General features: G+C 39.4%; 1 protein-coding gene across 2 annotated transcripts in view; it reads left to right on the forward strand.

The window, feature by feature from the left end:
• Positions 1-18,681, forward strand: part of nav2a (neuron navigator 2a) — a 129,995-nt gene extending 111,314 nt beyond the window's left edge. For both annotated transcript variants that reach the window (XM_047364021.1, XM_047364020.1), the window contains 19 exons: positions 1,739-1,791; positions 3,143-3,166; positions 3,522-3,596; positions 5,306-5,389; positions 5,483-5,606; positions 5,762-5,925; positions 8,715-8,887; positions 8,974-9,127; positions 9,255-9,441; positions 9,556-9,656; positions 9,736-9,831; positions 9,978-10,152; positions 10,358-10,593; positions 10,717-10,868; positions 10,999-11,070; positions 11,154-11,350; positions 11,448-11,566; positions 12,910-13,110; positions 14,123-18,681. In XM_047364021.1, the coding sequence (XP_047219977.1) occupies positions 1,739-1,791; positions 3,143-3,166; positions 3,522-3,596; positions 5,306-5,389; positions 5,483-5,606; positions 5,762-5,925; positions 8,715-8,887; positions 8,974-9,127; positions 9,255-9,441; positions 9,556-9,656; positions 9,736-9,831; positions 9,978-10,152; positions 10,358-10,593; positions 10,717-10,868; positions 10,999-11,070; positions 11,154-11,350; positions 11,448-11,566; positions 12,910-13,110; positions 14,123-14,248 (2,513 nt within the window). In that variant the 3' untranslated portion in view covers positions 14,249-18,681. The remainder of the gene's footprint in view (positions 1-1,738; positions 1,792-3,142; positions 3,167-3,521; positions 3,597-5,305; positions 5,390-5,482; positions 5,607-5,761; positions 5,926-8,714; positions 8,888-8,973; positions 9,128-9,254; positions 9,442-9,555; positions 9,657-9,735; positions 9,832-9,977; positions 10,153-10,357; positions 10,594-10,716; positions 10,869-10,998; positions 11,071-11,153; positions 11,351-11,447; positions 11,567-12,909; positions 13,111-14,122) is intronic.
• Positions 18,682-20,553: the final 1,872 nt, after the last annotated feature.

Here is a 20,553-nt window from a genome sequence, read left to right on the forward strand (position 1 = left end):
TGATGAAACATGACTGCAATTTTCCACCATCCCAAGAGCAGTTTTTAAATCCCCTGTTTTATTTACAGGGTTTCTGCCAAAGGCTTGGAAAGTACAACTATGGAATTTTTTGTTATTTTTCAAGTCTGAAAAAATATGTAACCAATAAAACCGAGTGATTTGGGTTTAAGTTTGATTTGTAAAAGAAAAACTAAATGAAGCTGAGGAAAAATCTGTAGCAGCAAAACAAATATACTAAGCCCTTATTTTTTGAACTTTGACAACTGAGACAATTTAGCAGCCAAGAAAGTGTATGGTCTCATTATATTAGTTTTATTTTGTTATTATATTATCACAACAAAACGAGCTAAAGATCTCATTACCTTGAGATAAAAACAGGCAATAAATGTCATTGAAGTAATGAGGCAGTTGTCCAGTTGTTTAAAAGTTGCATCAGTTTTAGCCATCCGTTTACCTGTCCATCCTTCTTTCCTTCCCCAGATTTTTGCAGGGTCAATGTTTAAATCCTGAGCACTGCAGAAATATCCGCCATGAATCTGCAGCAAAGCTTTGTATTTAGAAATAGAATAAAAATGAATAGAAACTGAGTTTACACTTAATGATGTCATTTCATTAAAAAAAAATTGTAATGTTTGGTTATTAAAGCAGTACAGTTTGATTGTTTTGTCTCAGTGAAAACTAAATGTTCTCTTTTGATGTGGCTGACAGCACACCTTTCTGTCTAGACTAAACAAAGATAAGATTGAATTTTCTGTAAACTCCTATCTGCCTCTTTTACAAGAACAAATTATTCTTTGTGGATCGGGCCGACCTCTCGTCGCGGTTTCTGACATCACATCGCTGATCCCTTCTAATCTGCTCCCACACAGGGAACAGTACCGGCCTTGTTTCCCTACATCTCATGTGCAATTAGCAGCTGAGTCACTGTGGTAATGTTCAGGTTGTCATTAGTTGTGCCACAGGTCGGCTGTAATGTGGAGGAGTTTTATCTTTATAACCACAGAGCTGCAGTCAGTACATTCAGCAGGAATTAGACCCTGCCTGAACAGAACTGGGAAGAGTGGGAAGTCTGTGTGGACACTGTGGGAGGTCCATTTCTGATCACATCAGAGCTGGCCCAAGGTTATGTGGGGCTTTGAGCTGAATTTGATTTGGTGACCTACTTCCTGCTGAGACCACACCACCAGACACCAACCCTAACTCTAATATCTTTTAAATTGTCCAAGCCTGATCTGTTGTAAATTTAACGAAAGCCCATAATTTCATGTTTTACAAGTAAGTTAACAATCATTTTAACCTAATTACAGAATAATGTGGTTAAACACAATAAACAAATGATTTTCTTTTATTATTTTCAAAATAAACAGCATTAAATACATTTGAGGCAGGTTTCTCTAAATTACTCAGTCGGTCGGGTGGTCCTTTCTGCTGTGGAGCTTTAATTTGATTAGTTTCTCTTCCAAGAAATCTCAATTATTTATGGAACATTTATTTTCTTTTACATTAGATTTCTAGAAGTCTTTGGAGCAAGTTTGAAAGATTTTGATTTATTTTTAATAAATGTAATTACAAATTAAAAGGTTTGAGAATTATGTGGCTGAAATTATTCAGAGCCTTCCTGGTGTCACTAAACAGCAGCTTTGGTTGCTAAAACCTGGGGCCAACTATGAATCACATTCATGTGTAATCTGACCAATTTCCTAATCCCAATTTTTGCTTGTGTTTTTTATCTCGGCAGTTCATGGATCATCTCTGTCTTTGGTTTCCAGCACCTCTTCCATTTACTCCACGGTGAGTTTAATGGTGTTTAATTGGTGTTGGATATTGCACAAATTCTTATATTCCTGAAGGCAGCTGTTTTATTATATTTTCATGTTCAACAGCTTTTTAGCCATGAAACTTGCTACAAAAGAAATTAATTGAGCAGTTATTCTTGGGGAAACTGCCTCAGTTAATCTAATAATGACATGTTTATCAGCCCACATAGATATGCGATTCATACATCCTGTAAGGAAAGAGGTCTGGCTGTAGTCACACAGACAAACAGGGAACAGCCCACATGTGCACACTGGGAGCTAAGTGCATCCCAGTGAAGCTCCTCCTCCACTTTCTGGTCTTGTTCGCTCACCTGAGCAGGTGTAGCAGAGAAACTGATATTTTTTTAACCTCGACGCCTGAGTGTCAAAGGCTGGAAATGAGAGCAGGGAAGAGAGTGGAGGCAAAATGATGGCAACTTTATCCTTGACAGGAACCGTCCCAGCTTGGCAGCTAACGGTAGGAATAAGGAGCAGCTGCTCTGGAGAGTGTGGGAGTTATGGATATCTGATTATATGGAACATAGGTTAGAATCAGGGCATTTTCTGGCTGTAAAAAGTGGCTGAACTTACCATGTTATCCTAAAGTTTCACTGAAAGGGGATCTATGTGCTGCTAACTGCTTCTGAAATCTAAACACAGAACTCAATGTCATTGTTTTTGCATCGGAGTGAGATGTCTCTATTTTGGCTGCGTCTCCAGGACAAACTGCTGTGTTTGTGTTTCTAGGATCAGCTGGTTGTGTCTGTGTGTGACTGAGAACCAAAATACCACAGTGCAGATGTGCTAATGCATGCTGTGGAGACACTCTTAGGAAACATGTTAGAGGGGAAGGGGGGGGAATGATAATAGGCTTTTAGTGCAAAGTAAGCACCATGTTCAGAACAGCTTTAAACTCACCCTAAATTTAGGTCCAAACAAACCAGTTCTAATATTTCATATATATAACGTTGAGTTCAGGTGCAGTTTCAGTGCAGTCTTGTTTACATGTAAATGTGGGTGTTGCATGTTTCACTGTTCAGAGTGTGTTGTGTTCGTGCGAGCTAGTGTTTGTTTTGCATGCTCTCGCTCTGTATGTCTGTCACCTTTTTTTTTTTGCCATTATTCAGTGTTATGCTTCTGAGGACAATGAGACCCAAACACAGTGAAATGCCTTCAGGAGGATATCTCTGCTTCCCAGACATATTACACCAGACAATATCCTTCGCAGTTAATAAAGCTTGTCTCCAAGGAGCTAATAAATCAAACAGGAGTCAGGAAATGTGCAGTCTGACCCGCGGCAGGTTGAAAAGTAATAGTTTTCTTACCTTGTGTCGTTTGTTTTTCAGAACGAAGAGAAGTCTCAGTCGGAGGTAAGCATCAACACGCCCACTGCACTCCCATCCTCTTTAATTTTCTATGTGCACTGGCAGGCCTTGTTGGAACATGGGCATGTTTTCACAAGTGTATCCAGCTACACATGTAGCCATATTGTGACTGACGCTGTAACACCCTTTTTACTCCCTGAACACCTGTGCACACCTGTATGTGCTCCTTTATGTTTTTGTAGCACTTTATCTTTTAAGCCAGAACAATATGACCTTAGATCTGGGAACCTCCCTTGTTTGTGTCTATCGTGTTTTCCTCATTGTGAGGCTAGATGCATGCATGCCTGTGTGTTTATGCTCCTGTGGAGCCTGTTTTTATGCTTTTGCCTTGTTTCTGCAGATCCGAAAGCTACGCCGGGAGCTGGATGCCTCCCAGGAAAAGGTTTCCGCCCTCACAACACAGCTGAGTGCTAATGTAAGTGAAGAAGAATTTCATCATACGCGCTGGATAGCTTCTATCACAGACCATTTGTTGTATTTTACTTGACGTGCCATGATTTTAAAACATTGGTATGGACAACAGAACAAAAGTGTTTGAAAAATTGTCAAAATTGTTAATTATAAAAACTGTTTATTAGATTTTTTAAAACAATGCAACAGAAGTTTTAAAAATGTAAATTTAAATGCAAAACTAAAATCGAAATGCAAATTTACTGTTTGTAAAAACACTGTTTCCCTACAGTGCCTTGCATCTTGTCATTTTTGGAGGATTTTATGTAACACATCAGTCCAAATGACTGCAAAATTGTTTTTCAGTTTTCTACCTACACATGAATATTACACGTGTATTGCATGCACTTATATTTAACCCTGTGAGTCAATATGTGTAGAACCAGCTATTTACATCTAGAGACTGACATTTTTTGCCAATTTGTCTTGAAAAACAGCTCAAACAATCAGATTAGATAGAGAACAAAGGCAATGATTCATTTTCAATTCTCTCCACTGATTGTTAGTTAGATTTAGATGCAGACTTTGACTGGGCCGATCTAAACCGTTCTATTGTAGCTGTGTCTGTCTCTTTGTTGTCATTGTCCTGCTGGAAGATAAACCTGTGTTCCAGTTCATGGCGTGTGTGGGGTGCTGTGCTGTGTTGGTTTTCGCCACACATCACTTTTTGCATTCAGGCCATAAAAGTTCCATTTTGGTCTCATCTGATCAGAGCACCTTCGTCCAATTGTTTGCTGTGTCCCATACATAGCTTGTGGCAAACTCCAAAGGAGACTTCTCTTGTCAGTCTTCTATAAAAGGCTAGAGTTGTAGAATAAACGACTGATGGTGGTCCTCCCAGCGGATTCTTTCCACCTGAGCTATAATTTTACTAGTGGCAGAGCCATTAGAGAATCTCTTAAAGCATCTCTAGACACGAATATTTCTGCCAGCCTCCTGTCTGTGTTGCACAAGTCTTGCCACGCTCTGCTGGTAATCAGCTACCTGAGTGCGTGCACTCTGGTGGTTTTTACCTATGGATTAAAGACATGGAAGGAAGGCAGAAGGTGTTAGATAACAGTAGGTACTGAAGTCTCGGCACACTGCCACCTGATTTAAAGCAAAGATTTTACAGTCAATGTCGCCTGCATGCTAGAAAGAGCACTGCAGAGGAAAAAAAACAATTAGTGGGGGGGGGTGTAATATGAACACCAGCAGCTAGTCATTCATCACAAGATGTTGTTTTGTTACACTTTGTTGACGTCATGTTTGGGTTTTAGCCTCAAGGCTGTAGCCGTTATCTCAACAGTGTCTATATTTTCTCATCTCGTTCAACCGTTCGAGTGGATTAGGCCATCAGCGCTATGGATTCAGACTGTATTTGATTCCTTACTTCTTTGATAAATCAAACATTCCTCTGCTAATTGGAAACTAGTTGGTATCATAAGTTTGCCTTGCTACTTATTTGTTTTTATTTTTGTGGAGCGATTAATGGAAAATATTAGCCATAATCCCTTCACAATGGGCAACCAACAGGGGGAAACTGATATAACCCAGGCTTACTTCCCCACACTATGATGAAAGTACTTAAATTGGGTTTCCTTTATCAGCATAGGTACTGTTCGTACTTTATTGCTAACATTTGAGATAAAACCTGTTTGGCAGATATTTAATGTAATTAGTTTTTCTCCACAGGCTCACCTGGTAGCAGCGTTTGAACAGAGTCTGGGCAACATGACCATTAGACTGAAGAGTCTGACTCTGACTGCAGAGCAGAAGGTGAAAACAGCTCTTCTTTTCCTATAATTGGACATTGAGCCAATGCCTATGACTGATCCACTTTAACTTCTTTCCATCATGTTCTCTGTGAAGGACTCTGAGCTGAATGAACTGAGGAAGACCATTGAGCTGCTGAAGAAGCAGAATGCTGTCGCTCAGGCTGCCATTAATGGAGTCATCAATACACCTGAACTTGTACCTAAAGGAGATCGGACAGGTAAAAAACTATTTAGACTCAACATCTAGACTTGGTCCCAGATGTATGTTATTGTAGTAATGCAAACAAAAATCCCACAGTCCGTTGGCTCTAAATTTTCCAATCTGTGACAAATTGAGCCAATCTCAAGCCAAAAATTATCCATGTCTTCTCAGCTGGCAGTAACAGTACGGTACAGCAACAGCAGCCAGACCTGCGAATCAGACGGCAGCACTCTTCAGACAGTGTCAGCAGCGTTGCCAGTGCCACAAGCCACTCCAGCGTGGGCTCCAACATGGATGCAGATGCAAGGAACAAGAAGAAGAACAAAAAGAACTGGGTAAGTGTCTGGAAATTTACAGGTGGAGCTCAATAAATCTGAATATTACTAAAAGTTTATTTACTTTAGTAATTGAATTCAGAAAGTAAACTCCTATTTAAATTCATTACATATAGTGATGTATTATGTGTTATTTCTGATATTAATTTTGAGATAATGAAAATCCAACTATTATAAAAGACCAATTTTAAAAAAGGACAAAGCCATAATCATCAAAATTAACAGAAACAAATCCTTAAAATATGTCATACTGTCTGTAATGAATCTATATAAATTGAATTGCCTTATAAATAACTTTTTCAATGAATAGTCTAATTTACTGAGATGTACCAGTAATTATTTTAAATCTAAAGCCAGATATAGTTGCTCTGTACTGACTTTTTAACATTAAATGTTTGTTTCTTCAACTTCATCTATGTGTTCGGTGTCGCATGTTTCTGGGTTTTTCCTTCTTCAGCCGTCTTTTTCTGGGGATAAGGTGAATAAACCAGACTTGGCTCCATGTAGTCCTGTAAAATACTAAAATAAGGTTTGATTTGGTGGTTTTACAGTCCAAAATAGTGGTTTAAATTAGTTTGTAAATAAAGTAAATCACCAAATCAATGTTGACTTTATGGTGTGCAGTCCTCATAGCTCTTCTCTGATGAGTAAATATTAAAAAAAACCTACTCATCCACTAAAGACTTAAATTTGAAGTTTTCTTTTTTTGCAATCGAAAGGCACTTTTGTGCACCGGCGGACAAGTCCAGGATGACGATGATGTATGCAACTTGTTTTTATTTTAAACCTGTTACTTCCCTGTGTTTGTTCATTTCTCATTCCTATGTTCAACATAAAGAGGAATTTTGTCAGTAAAGATTCCTCCTTTAGGTCACAGTGACAAAACCCGACCCTCCCCCCTTCCCTTCCTGTATGTGGGTGTCTGTGTTTTTGTAGACAGGACCTCACAGAGGCCTCCTAGCTGCAGGTGTTGCTCATAGGTGTATAATGTGAAGTGTATAGGGGCTGCATTTAGTGCAGAGCCTCTAATGAAAGATGAAAGACTCCATGTTCCGGAGTCGTTGGTGGGATCCTTCCTTGTAGGAGTCACTAGTTGATTTTGTCCCTCCATAACACGTTAACATACACGAACCATGTGCTGTTTTGTCTCCCTGTCTTCCTCTGCTTCGCTTCATGTGGCAGGTCTACGAGGTAAGGGTGGTATGCTGTGGATAAAACAAGAGTCTAACCCCTGCACCTCCTTTATGTTACTAACCACAGTCCTTTTCTTTTCCTCCCACTGTCTTTAGCACCGATTGATCAGTCTTTCCTCTCCAACACCACTTCCTTGTAAACTGTTCTTATGACACTTGAGCTGTCTCATTTAAAAAAACAGTGCCTGTATCCAAGGCAGAAGTACACTCCTGCTAAATACAATAGTGTGCCTGTTTATTGGTTCCCCTGGTTAAGATGTTTAAAAGGGCTTGAAACAAATTCATTTTCTTTTACAGTAGCATAATCTTATCCTGAAACGTAGAAAACCCCAACCTTTAATTTGAGTACATTTATTTAGTGGAGGTGCAAACATCACCCAATTATAGGCACCTATTTACTTAATACTTTGTAAAATCCCCTCAACACTCCTTTGACTTTTGGACCACAGAAACCTTTGAGCTTTCTTGTTTGCAGAATCTCTAAAGATCGTCCAGGGTTCCCACTTCTTTCCAGGTCACTCCACAAGGTTTCTTTAGGATTTAGATATGAAGATAGGAAGAAGGTTTATTTTGGGTAATTTTCCTACTGAAAGATTCAATGACAACCCTTTTTCAGTTTTCTTAAATCAGTTTCTCTTTGAAATGTCCTGGAATTTCAAAATGTTTGTGTTGCAATGCACTCTAACAAGGTGCCTTTAGAGGGGAAACAGGCCCACATCATCATAGATCCTCCACTGTACCTAACAGTGGTGCTTTCCCTTTGTTTCTGGGGATGTTTGTTGCTGAAAGGCTAAATCTCAGCCTCATCTGACCAAAGCACACAGTTGTAGTTAAAATCCCAGCAGATTTTAACCAATTCCACATATTTAAATTTACAGAAAAGATTGCATCTAATGGTTGTTAGAGAGACTTGATAATCCGAGTCTCTTTGGTACGGTTCTCCAACTGAGAGCCTTGGAGATTTTCTTTTTACCTCTTACCATCCTGAGCTCTGTGCACAGTGGCAAGGCAAACTTGGGTTCTCCTCCAGCCTAGTGGCCAGAGGCCAGAAGGCACCCCGTGTCACATCAACTTTATACCCCAAGCAAACGAATGAATTAAATGTTCCTAGAAACTCAAGAGAGTAAAGCATAGATATAAATAAATTGATAGGGTTACCAATTATTGAGTCAGCTTGTTAAAAAAAAAATTTCCACAACAAATGCACTCAAATTAAAGGTAAGATTATTCTATTGCAATGAAGGGTACATTTCTATGAAGACATTTTACACATCATTGCCAGGAGTGCCAATAAATGTGGGTGGCATTGTATTTATATTTGAACTTTGCTGTTCTAAAAGGCACTTTGAGTAAAAGTGTGCCTCTCCTACTGCAAAAAAATGTTCTTCAGAGTTACTCAGACTGCTTTATCAGCAGCAGTTAGACAAATAAACATCACAAAAGGTCTACTGCTCCAGGTCGGTCATAAGACAATCTACCTATAATTATTTTTCTCCCTAGGCCCTATGTTTAATTTTCCCTGGCACGTTCCTCCTCTTCCTCTAACATTGACATTTCAACCACTCATTCTTACCTTTTATGTTTGTTCCTTTGCAGCTGCGAAGCTCTTTTAAACAAGCTTTCACTAAGAAAAAATCTCCCAAATCTGCCTCGTCTCATTCGGATATTGAAGAGATGATGGACTCATCCCTGCCGTCCTCCCCCAAACTGCCTCACAACGGCACTTCAGCCCCCGGCCACATCCTCAGGAACACACAGTCCAACACACTGTAAGTTTTGTACTGAACTGATGGATATACACAGACCCTGCAAAAGTCCAGCTTCTAAATTATCATCCTGTCTTGTTATTTCTCAGATTGTCAGAATGTTTGGACAGCGAGGCAGAGACGGTGATGCAGCTGCGGAGTGAACTCAGGGAAAAGGAGATGAAGCTGACAGATATCCGCCTGGAAGCTCTCAGTTCTGCTCATCAACTGGACCAGCTTAGAGAGGCCATGAACCGCATGCAGGTCTGCAGATACACATCAAAATAAGACAGTAGTTCACATGAGTCAGAACTGAGAAAAAAACTCAGTCCTGCAGATTTGAATTTTTAATGTTTGAAACTTCTTTATTTCCTGCCTTTGCTTCGAACAGTTGGAGATTGAAAAGTTGAAGGCTGAGAATGATCGTCTGAAGGTGGAGAGTCATGGCAGCAGGACAGGATCTCAGGTGTCCATCTCATCCTCTCCTCCCCCTCACACACAAAGTCAGACCCCAGGACCCGGTCCGGGACTATCGCAGCACAGCCTCAACCTTCCTACCAGCGAGTCTACCAGCCTGGGTAAGACAAAGCAGCACTCACAGGACCACGACCTTTAGCATTCGGCTTTTTTAGTCAAACAATTGAACCTAAATACATAGTAAAATAAAACATTTGGCCTTACTTTCCTTTCAGATATGCTGCTGGACGACACAGGTGGAGATGGTGGGATGAGGAAGGAGGGCCGACACGTAAAGATTGTCGTCAGCCTGGATGAAGAAATCAAGTGGGGGGAGGTAAAACCTGCTTTATGCTGGGAAGTGGCTTAAAGAGCTTGTAGGCATCTCAATGTCTGAAACCTGTTGTGTTTTTAAGGAGGGCCAGTCTCGCCACTTTCTGATTGGCTGCATTGGTGTGAGCGGCAAAACGAAGTGGGACGTCTTAGATGGAGTGGTCCGACGCCTCTTTAAGGTAAATATAAACCGTTTTTAAACACACTAATTCACATATTCTACATTTGGTTGCTAATTTGCAATCATTGAAATGTGATTTGTCCATAATTCTTAATTATCACATTTAGAAATTTAGCTAAAAACTGTTCCTTTAATCTTCTGCAGGAGTACATTACCCATGTGGACCCGGTGAGCCAGCTTGGCCTGAGCACAGACAGCGTGCAGGGTTATAACATCAGAGAAATCCATCGGCCCAGCAGCTCCAGCACAGCCAGCACGCCTGAGCTGCTGCCCTGCGGCTATCTGGTGGGCGACAACAGCATCAACATCCAACTTAAAGGTATCAAGGTGTTCACACGGGCCTGTTCTAGAAATGAGGAGCAGAAAAATCATCCCTCTTATTCAAGTTATTTAGAGTATAATACTGATACAGAAATACAAATGCAGAAAGGTCAATTCTGTTGTGAAAGTTTATTTTCATACCAAAAAAAGTAGCACTAGCTCATCATTGGTTGTTGAAAAGATCATGTTGTGTTTGTCTGAAGGTTCGAGCAGCGAAAATGTGGACTCACTCGTGTTTGACACGTTAATCCCGAAGCCCATGCTGCAGCGTTACGTCTCCCTGCTGAGGGAGCACAGACGTGTCATCTTGTCAGGGCCGAGCGGCACAGGGAAGACCTACCTGGCCAGTCGGCTGGCTCAACACCTTCTGCTCCTAGAGGGCCGTCCTCTGACACCGAATGTTGTCGTCACTTTCAACGTGGACCACAAGTCCAGCAAGGTTAATGCACACACAGCTTGTAAAACTAGGTCTGGTCTTAAAGTTCAGAACTAGTGAATTACAGATAGCATTCCAAACTGCAGTGCTTAGACACAGAAAAACAAATACTCTCTATTTCTTAAGGAACTGCGTCAGTACCTGTCAGGGTTGGCACAGCAATGCAGCAGTGTCTCTGGGGAAGACAGCCCTCTGGTGGTCATTCTGGACAACCTCCATCATGTCAGCTCTTTGGGAGAGATCTTTAACGGCCTCTTCAACTGCAACTACCAGCACTGGTCAGTCCTCACACATTCATCTGCAGAACCCTGCAATACAGCACTCTTTAAAAAATATTTACCTAAATACAATCAAATAAAATTACTAATGTTTTGTGAGTAAAACCTGTTAATTTCTTGCTCCTTTAAGCCCATACATTATTGGCACCATGAGCCAAGCCACATCATCTGCCCCCAACCTGCAGCTTCACCACAACTTTAGGTAAATTACTAAGCTACTGACTCCTACCACTGGACATGCACATTTATACTGAACAGTGATGGACCTGTATGTTCTCCTAAAAGGTGGATACTGTGTGCCAACCACATGGAGCCAGTAAAGGGATTCCTCGGTCGATACCTGAGGAGGAAGCTGATAGAGATGGAGATCAGCAGCCGAACACGCAATGTCGAGCTGGTAAAGATCATGGACTGGGTCCCGCGGGTTTGGCACCACCTGAACCAATTCCTGGAGACCCACAGCTCCTCTGACGTCACAATCGGTGATAAAATATTACGCTTATGAGAGATTGCTTCTTTAAATAAAATATCTATTACATGTACAATTGGTAGCTTACATCTCGGTTGTGTGGATTACAGGACCTCGCCTCTTTCTGTCATGTCCCATGGATGTGGAGGGATCCAGGGTTTGGTTTACTGATCTCTGGAATTATTCCATCATCCCCTACATGCTGGAGGCAGTACGCGAAGGACTGCAGGTACCAAAAACACAACAGTGTTGCAATCTTCATTGTATACATACAAATTAACCCACCTGCACTGTAACACACTATGCAGGCTAAGAGTGAGTTAAAAGCGTAAAGGCTGTCTACAAAGAGGAAGACTGTCTGTTCTCTTCACCTGTATTTCTCTTCCTGGTAAAGATGTATAGAAAACCTCAGAATAATTGTTTATTTTATTGCAACCTAGTCTCAAGCAAAAAAATGTTTGTTAGGTGCTGACACAATGGACCATGCTTAGATTTTTTTTTTTTACAAAATCACTGGTACCACACTGATTAGCTCCACAAACGGTTGCTATAAAATAACTTAACTGGTACATTCATGACTTTCTGTGTACCTGGGGTATAAATATAATGTGACATAGAGGCCAATTTGCTTTAGTAAAATAACACAAAGATTGAACCTTTTTTACGACAAACACTCCAGGTGGGTGTGGTGGAGGATCGGTGAATGCTGTGGGGCAGTTTCTCTTTCAAAAAGCTCTGGGAACCTTGTTGGAGTGCATTGATTCATGAACTCTGTATTACAGACATTTTAAATATTCCGCCGGCCTCTGTCACAGAACATATAGCCAAAATAAACTTTGTTCCGTGGCCATCTCAGTCCCCAGACCTGAATCCTTTAACACCATGTGATGACCAGAACAGGATCCATGAATTTAGATAAGCTAGAGAGATTTGCAAAGTGGAATGGTTCAAGATCACATTCTCTGTGCTAATGCTCTGAGAAAAGAAGACTACATTCTGTCCAATTAGTAAGAAGGTTGTAGAAAAAAAGATATGCTACATTTAATTTTTCCGTATTCTTCTCACATTGAATAATTTACTAAATAGCTTAAATAATAATAAAAAAAGAGCTTTTGCAGATCTTTACCAGAGGATGATTTTGGTGATAATACAACCAATACTAATTTTAATTGAGCATTCAACACGCAGTTGTAATGATTGCTGTTTCATCATAGAGATCTGTGCCAGAAACTTAACACATTGACCGCTGTGTTATGTCTGCACAGAATATCTCGATTTGGATTAAAATAACTTGTGTTTAGTTTCTACAGCTACGTACAAAGGTATGAGGGCTTTTTTTCTGAACCTTAGAACTTTCTCACAGCACAGTAAGACCACAAATCATTCTGCTAACCAAAAAGCCCTAATTACAAAATTGGGAGCAAATGTGCAACAGAGACTTCACAGTCTTCTGTTTTTTAGGTATCTGATTACTATTTATGTGACATTTGTACATTCTGAACTAATAAGCAACATTTTGCAAGTGTGCTTCAGATTCTCCTTGTGACTATTTGACACCGTGTGTGTGTGTAGCTGTATGGCCGCAGGGCTGCGTGGGAGGACCCAGCAGCCTGGGTGATTGACACATACCCCTGGTCACCAACTCCACCTCCGGGCGACTGGCCTCCGCTGCTCCAGCTTCGCCCGGAGGATGTGGGCTTCGATGGCTACTCTGCACCAAGAGAAGGTTCTAGGAAAGAGCTGCAACAGAGCGACAGTGATGCAGATCCACTGGTAAGCAAAAACAATATCCTCATTGTTTGTAAAAGCACCAACATTTAAAGTCAGATTAAAGTGCCTTCATACCCTGGATGTACTTTTTTACATCGTCATATTAGAACAACACACTTTAGTGTGTTTTGTTTTATTACTCTTACACCCCTACACAAAATCTAATGCAACAAATTGCATTTTCGATTTTACGTGAACAAACGGCATCATGAAGACACAGGAATACAACAGATGGATGTCAACTATGGAGGAGCTGCAGAGCTCAGGTGGGAGGACCTACTGACAACTAGGGCCAACTATTTGTCACATACTCCACAAATCTGGCCTTTATAGAAGGATAACAAAAAAAGCTAAAGGAAGTCCCATCTGCAGTTTGCCACAACTAAAACTAACTCTGCACATCACCTCGAACACACCATCCCCACTCTAATGGCATCGAGATGTGGGGATGCATTTCTGTAGCAGAGACGGGGGAAACTGATCAGATATGATGGGAAGATGTGTAGAGCTAAACATAAAGGAATTTTGGAGGAAAAACAAAACAGTGAGAGGCTGCAAAAGACTAGGGGAGAGGTTCATCTTTCACTGAGAGATATACATGCAGAGCTGCAATAGAATGGTTTAGATCAAACTATACAACTGCATTCATAATTGATGCTCCCCACCCAATTTGACTAAGTCTGAGCTTTTTTCCAAGAAAAACTTGGCAAACTGGTAGATACACACTCCAATAGACTTGCAGCTGTGATCGCAATGAAAGGTGTTTTTTATAAATTATGGACTCAGAAGGGATGAATACAAATTAACTCAACATCTTTTAGATTTAGTTTTATCACATTAAATTCATTGACGTTTGCTGTTTTAATGTGACAAAGTGGGGAAAAAAGCTCAAAGGTGTATGTGTACTTTTGCAATGCTCTGTAGTTATGGACAAAAAAGGAACTCCCATCGAGAGGAAGAGTTAAAGCATCTCATGGTATTAAATTTACCAGCTGACTTTTGTTTCTGTTGCCAGATGAATATGCTGATGCGTCTGAAGGAAGCAGCAACATCATCGAGCCCACAGAGCTACGACAGCGACTCCAACAGCAACAGTCACCAGGACGACATCCTCGACTCATCACTAGAGTCGACCTTGTGACAACGCCAAAACACAACAGTTTGAACATTTTTAATATGTTCTCATTGTGAGAACTTCATGGCACACAATGCAGCCACATTCATTTGGGTGCAGGTAACCCAAGTAGTAAAAGACAAGTTTCTTCAGCACTGCCGTGATTTTTTTTTTCTTCACCGCTGTGGCCCTTGGTTCCTCTGTCTGAAGTCTGATGTTTGCTTCAGCAGAAAGTAGAAGCACACAGCCTGTCCCTGTTGGTGAGGCATCTCTTTTACCATAATCATGAGTCAACAGTTTACTTTAGCACCAGCTATGCTGCAGCCCCTTCGCCTCAGATTTTAAAGATACTCTTCTTGCACAGCTGCAGTGCACCTGTCCGGCCTGCAGATGGCGATTCAACTCAAGTTCTCTTGCACCTGAACCACCAGTGAGTTTATTCTCTGCAGCTCAAGTAGTCTGAGTGACTGTTGTTGGACAAACCCAGCCAAAGTGAATTTTCAGTTGAACAGGACCTGATTCAACTTTTTTTCTGAAACTTTACAAATGAAAAATATCTAAGAGAAAATCTCCATGCTCAGTTTCTTTTTTCTGCATATTCAGATGAAAATACTGTTTTTTTTTTTTTTTTAATCACTCTTTGTGAATTACTAGTTTTGAGCTGGTCCTTAGAATTAGACGTAGTGAATATTCCGACCACATTTAATCCAAAACTTGCTTTATTACCTAACCTACTGGTTTAATCAATTAATGTAATTTTCTTACAATTGTCCACAACAGAGTGAAATGACACAAGGTTATTCAAACAGGAACTGCAATTAGATAAAAATAGGCTCAGTGCTTGATTTTTTTAATCTCCTTCTCTAGTTTAATAATGAAGTACAGAGATATGACAAACTTTAAAAAGATGTAATTTGACTTCAGGTATCTGATTAAGAAAAGAAAACATTTGTGATTCCAGTTTTTTTTTTTTTCTTTTTCTTTTAAATTTTGAAAAGACAGTTTGAATGTAAAACATTATTTTTCTCCAGAACAGTTGCATACTTTTCAGATGGATTACCCATTAAAGATGCAAATGGTCTAAATTAGGCATGGGTGAAAATAACTGTTATTGTGTTGACAATAAAACAGTTAATGTTAAACAGTAACAGAAGAATATAATATAAACCACTGCATATAGTATAATTGCTTAGTCATGTTTTGAAATATAAACTCAGCATTTATTGATTCATCTATCATACAAGTCAATTATTAATCTACATGATACTGTCATTTTTAAGGGTTTGCGATTTAAATTTAGAATTTATTATTATCACTAAATTACTTATTTTATCAGGTTTTTCTTTATAGTAATGATAAACAGTACAATAATTGCCAACAACTTGCCTCAAGTTTACCTTTGAGTCATCTGTGTTTCAGTATTTGGGTTAAATATGGAGAATCAAAGACAAATGCTCATGTAGCTTTAAGGATATAATTGGTGGTCATACCAGGTGTGGTACCATAACAGGTGATGAAATAGGATTTGCTTACAGTTAGGTGGAGGGCCTTCAGGGCTTTCTGGATTATATAGATAAGACCTGAACTATTGACAAAAATTCAATAAAAATCAATGCCCTGTCTTGGACAAAAATTGGGTGAAAACCAAATATAAAGAAATGTAAGTTTGGAAACATTTGAAATTTTCAATTAAATGTGTAGGAGGTTTATAAGTAACATTTTAAACTACATCTTATTTTGTTTTGTGATCTAATTAACCCAGGGGTGTCAAACTCCAGTCCTCGAGGGCCAGTGTCCTGCAACTTTTAGATGTGTCCCTGGTCCAACACATCTCAAACCAAATGGGTGTCTTTCCTCCTCAGTAGGCAGTCAAGTTCTCCAGAGTTCTGCTAATGATCTAATTATTTGATTCAACTGTGTTGAAGCAAAGGAAAATCAAAAAGTTGCAGGTTACTGGCCCTCGAGGACTGGAGTTTGACACCTGTGAAATAACCAAACCTTTGTTGTGCATTTCCTTAGACGTAGATCTTGGAAAAAGACATTGATATGAATATTTTTATATACATATCAATAGACTATTTGACCAGTCCCTAATTTGACACACTATTTCAGATCTATTACCCAAGATTGTGTGCACAAAGAATCTGACCTTGGTTTCAAGCGCTTACAGACATTAAGTATAAATATATAAACTTTAGAGAACTTCAGAGGAGATCTCTTTAATAAAGATTGAAGAATAATATTCACTAGAATGGTGAATATTATTGAATGGTTGAATGGAACAAATTTTAAATAAGCTACAACAGAATCTACTTAAAGTTTAATCAGAAGCAGAGGATGCTCACTGGAATTCACTTTGGAGAGATTTGTCCTCTAAATGTTAGCTGAGATGATCTTCCCCTGTGTGATTTCTTGTGTAATTCGTTGCCTTCATTCATTACAACGTTTTGACTACTTTAACCCCTTAAGTCCTCAGATCTTTCCTTGCACATCGGGCCCATACAGGCTTTTGTAGCACAAATCTCCTTTTGGTGCTGGACTGAGTTCCAACAAACAATGCCTTACTCTTTACTACCAGACGACGTGCATTAGCTGTGTATTTGTCTCAATGGTTGAAAACTTAACAGGGCTCCAAGTCGAGCTCTCCTCGGTCGGCTGCAGTTATCGAGGAACGCTGTCAACCTCTCATATCAATCACCGTTGTTGTGGGGTTGAACAGATGTGAATGAGAAGCAGTGCTTTTGAATTAATGATCTATTGTTTTGTTTGTAGCTCTTTTTGCATGAGTGATCTAATGTTAAGATTGTAAATATGAACCACTAGAAAAAAAAACTAATATTTCAGTGTGTTTTGGTGCTTGAAATCAGAACCTGTTGGTGACTTCAGGCAGAAGAGTTGTTGATTTTGTACCTCATCTCCCATCTTTTAACTGTTTCGTTCCAATTATGTGAACCAGACATGTTAAACTAATTGAGAACTAGTTTCAAAGCTGCTTTGTTTATAAAATTAGAGTTAAGAGGTTATTAATATAAAAGGTACATGTGAAAATGATTATAAAGGGTTAGGCATGTCTATTACTTTAAAACCTTCTGCTTTTTTTCCCATTAAACCTCCAAGCCTGCCTTCTGGGAGGTTTAAAGACCGAGAAATAAAGTCCATCACTTTCAATCTTTTACTCACCGATCCTATGCAACATTCATTCTAATCTAGAACATAAAAGTGAACATAGATTTCTCCCCCAGTTTAAAGATGCAGCTTTGTGGCCAGCATACTTGTTTTTGTGTTTGTCTGTTAAATTAGTTTTAGCCCACTGCTGTTGTTGCAAGCACAAGAAGTTCTGCAAGTCCGTGTAAAGCCTGCTCTGTTAGGTGTGAATGTTGTCTGAAGCATTTGACTGGTCCATCATTTTATTACTCACAAACTCAATGAATGTTTAGATTTCATAGTCATGTACATTTTGTATATGTAAGATAACTTTGTAAATAGATGTTTATCTTGCAGAATTTAGATTTTTTTTTTTTAGTTGATTTGGTATAATACTTGAAAATTGGTATTTTGTGTACAGTCTCTTTGTGTCAGAGCTGATTAATGTCATCACTTGTTTGTCCAGGACTCAGAGAATTGAATCTGATTTCACTGTACTAGTCTTAAATTATTGTGATTCAATAAATTTATTAATTTATAACATAATTTTGTTCACTTGTATTCAAAGTTCTGATCTCATCGCTGTGCACCACTTTTCAATGTTTTGTGTATTTTTGCTCATAAGATACGATTCTACAGTTTTTGAGCAGTCAGTGCTCTGGTTTTGTTAAAGATGAACAAAAATAATACAGAGCTTGCTGAACAGATCTTAAGGTTGTCACTTGAAGATAATTTGGAGCATTGAAGGCTGTGAAACGTACAGCTTGTTACTCACGGTGAGCAAGTAACCCTGCACCAAAAGAGTGTTTCAGTATGTTCAGTGCACTGCGATATTAAAGTCAGACATTGTTGCTGAGTAATTTTGAATACCTAAGGGAAAAGTTAACATGTAGGGTTTTGCTTTGGTTAAAAGTCTGAATAAACGTGTGATAAATTGAGATTTTATTGATCAGTTGATTAAAGGACGCAGCGAGAGAGTTCGTCTTCTCTCTAGTTTTGTTTTAGTGGTTTTTGGAGCTGATTGTACCAGCTGTATAATGTGCCCGTTCAATCTGTGGGTGTCAAATATTTAATTACGCACCACTCTATTCACATCAAAGCCTTCAGGTGTTTTATGGCTTACAGTTTAGTGTCTGTGTGCCGACACTGACCTCTGAAAAGTCAGTCATTACTGTACATGTTCGTATTAAAAAATTAGAATACCGCAAAAACAAATGTATCATTCAGATTCATTACATGTACTGTAAAATATGTAATGTCTTTATTTCTTGTATTTTGATTATTCTGGCTTACAGATAATAAAAGCCCAAAATTCAGTGTCTCGGAAAATTTTAATGTTGTGAAAACGTTAACTATTGGAAAGTCATGGTGTCACGCCCTAATCAGCTAATCATCCCAAAACACTTGCAAAGGTTTCCTGAGCCTCTAAAAATTGTCTCTCAGTCAGAAGGCTAATAAGAAAGATTGCTGACTGGAAAGATGTGCAGAAGGAAGAAGGAAGGTAAGCCGCAAATAGTCATGGCGAAAAAAGCTGGTTGTTCACAGAGGGCTGTATCCAAGCATATTCAAGGAAAGTTGAGTGAAGCTGTGGTAGCAAAAGGTTCACCAGCAACAGGGATAACTGCAGCCTTGAGGACTGTCTAGCAAAATCCATTCAAGAATTTGGGGAAGATGCACAAGACGTGGACTGAGGCTTGAGTCAGCACATCAAGAGCCACATTCCTCATGTCAAGCCAGTTCTGAACCAGACAACGTCATAAGTGTCTTACCTGGGCTAAGGAGAAAAAAAACTGGACTATTGCACAGTGGTCTGAAGTCAGATAAAAGTAAAGTTTTCATTTCATTTGGAAAGTCATTTGGTCCAAGAGTCTGGAGAAAAAATAGAGAGGCACAGAATCCACATTACTTGAAGTCCAGGATGAAGTTTCCGCTGATACACAATTTTTGGATTTCATTATTTACAAGCCATAATATTCAAAACTACAGGAAATAAAAGATTGAAATATTTAATTTTATGTATAATGAATCTATGAGTTTCACTTTCTGAAATGAGTGACAAAAATATTGAACTTTTTTATGATATTCTAATTTTCTGAGATGGGCCTGTGTTTACTGTCCTGTCCCCTCATACTGTAACTGTATCATTATTAAGCTCAAACAGCTTAAGATTAGAAAACGCCACAAAGATGCAACTGGAGTAAATCTCAACCTAACTGATTTCTGGCATCAGGTTAAGCTTACATAGGTAGATAGTTAAATGTAGTCCAACTGATTAAATTTATTGATTACAGAATCAGCAAATTCAGATTTGTTCACTTGACAGTCCTGTCTCCTCTCATAGACATGCATCTGTGCTCATCCTACTGTGCCTTGCGAAAGTACTCGGCCCCCTTGAACTGGTCAACCTCTTGCCACATTTCAGGGTTCAAACATAAAGATATAAAATTTTACTTTTTTGTGAAGAATTAACAAGTGGGACACAATCATGAAGTGGAATGAAATTTATTGAATGTGTCAAACATTTTTAACAAATAAAAAACTGTAAAGTGGGGCGTGCAATATTATTTGGCCCCTTTACTTTCAGTGCAGCTAACTCACTCCAGAAGTTCAGTGAGGATCTCTGAATGATCCAATGTTGTCCCAAATGACTGATGATGATGAATAGAATCCACCTGTGTGTAATCAAGTCTTCATATAAATGCACCTGCTGTGTGAGAGTCTCAGGGTTCTGTTCAAAGCGCAGAGAGCATCATGAAGACCAAGGAACACACCAGGCAGGTCCGAGATACTGTTGTGGAGAAGTTTAAAGCCGGATTGGATACAAAAAGATTTCCCAAGCTTTAAACATCCCAAGGAGCACTGTGCAAGCAATCATATTGAAATGGAAGGAGTATCTGACCACTACAAATCTACCAAGACCCGGCCGTCCCTCTAAACTTTCATCTCAAACAAGGAGAAGACTGATCAGAGATGCAGCCAAGAGGCCCATGATCACTCTGGATGAACTGCAGAGATCTACAGCTGAGGTTGGTGAGTCTGTCCATAGGACAACAATCAGTCGTACACTGCACAAATCTGGCCTTTATGGAAGAGTGGCAAGAAGAAAGCCATTTCTCAAAGATATCCATAAAAAGTCTCATTTAAAGTTTCCCACAAGCCACCTGGGAGATACACCAAACATGTGGAAG

Source organism: Girardinichthys multiradiatus, chromosome 4 (genome assembly GCF_021462225.1).
Source record: "Girardinichthys multiradiatus isolate DD_20200921_A chromosome 4, DD_fGirMul_XY1, whole genome shotgun sequence".
In the NCBI taxonomy this organism is placed as follows: Eukaryota; Metazoa; Chordata; class Actinopteri; order Cyprinodontiformes; family Goodeidae; genus Girardinichthys; species Girardinichthys multiradiatus.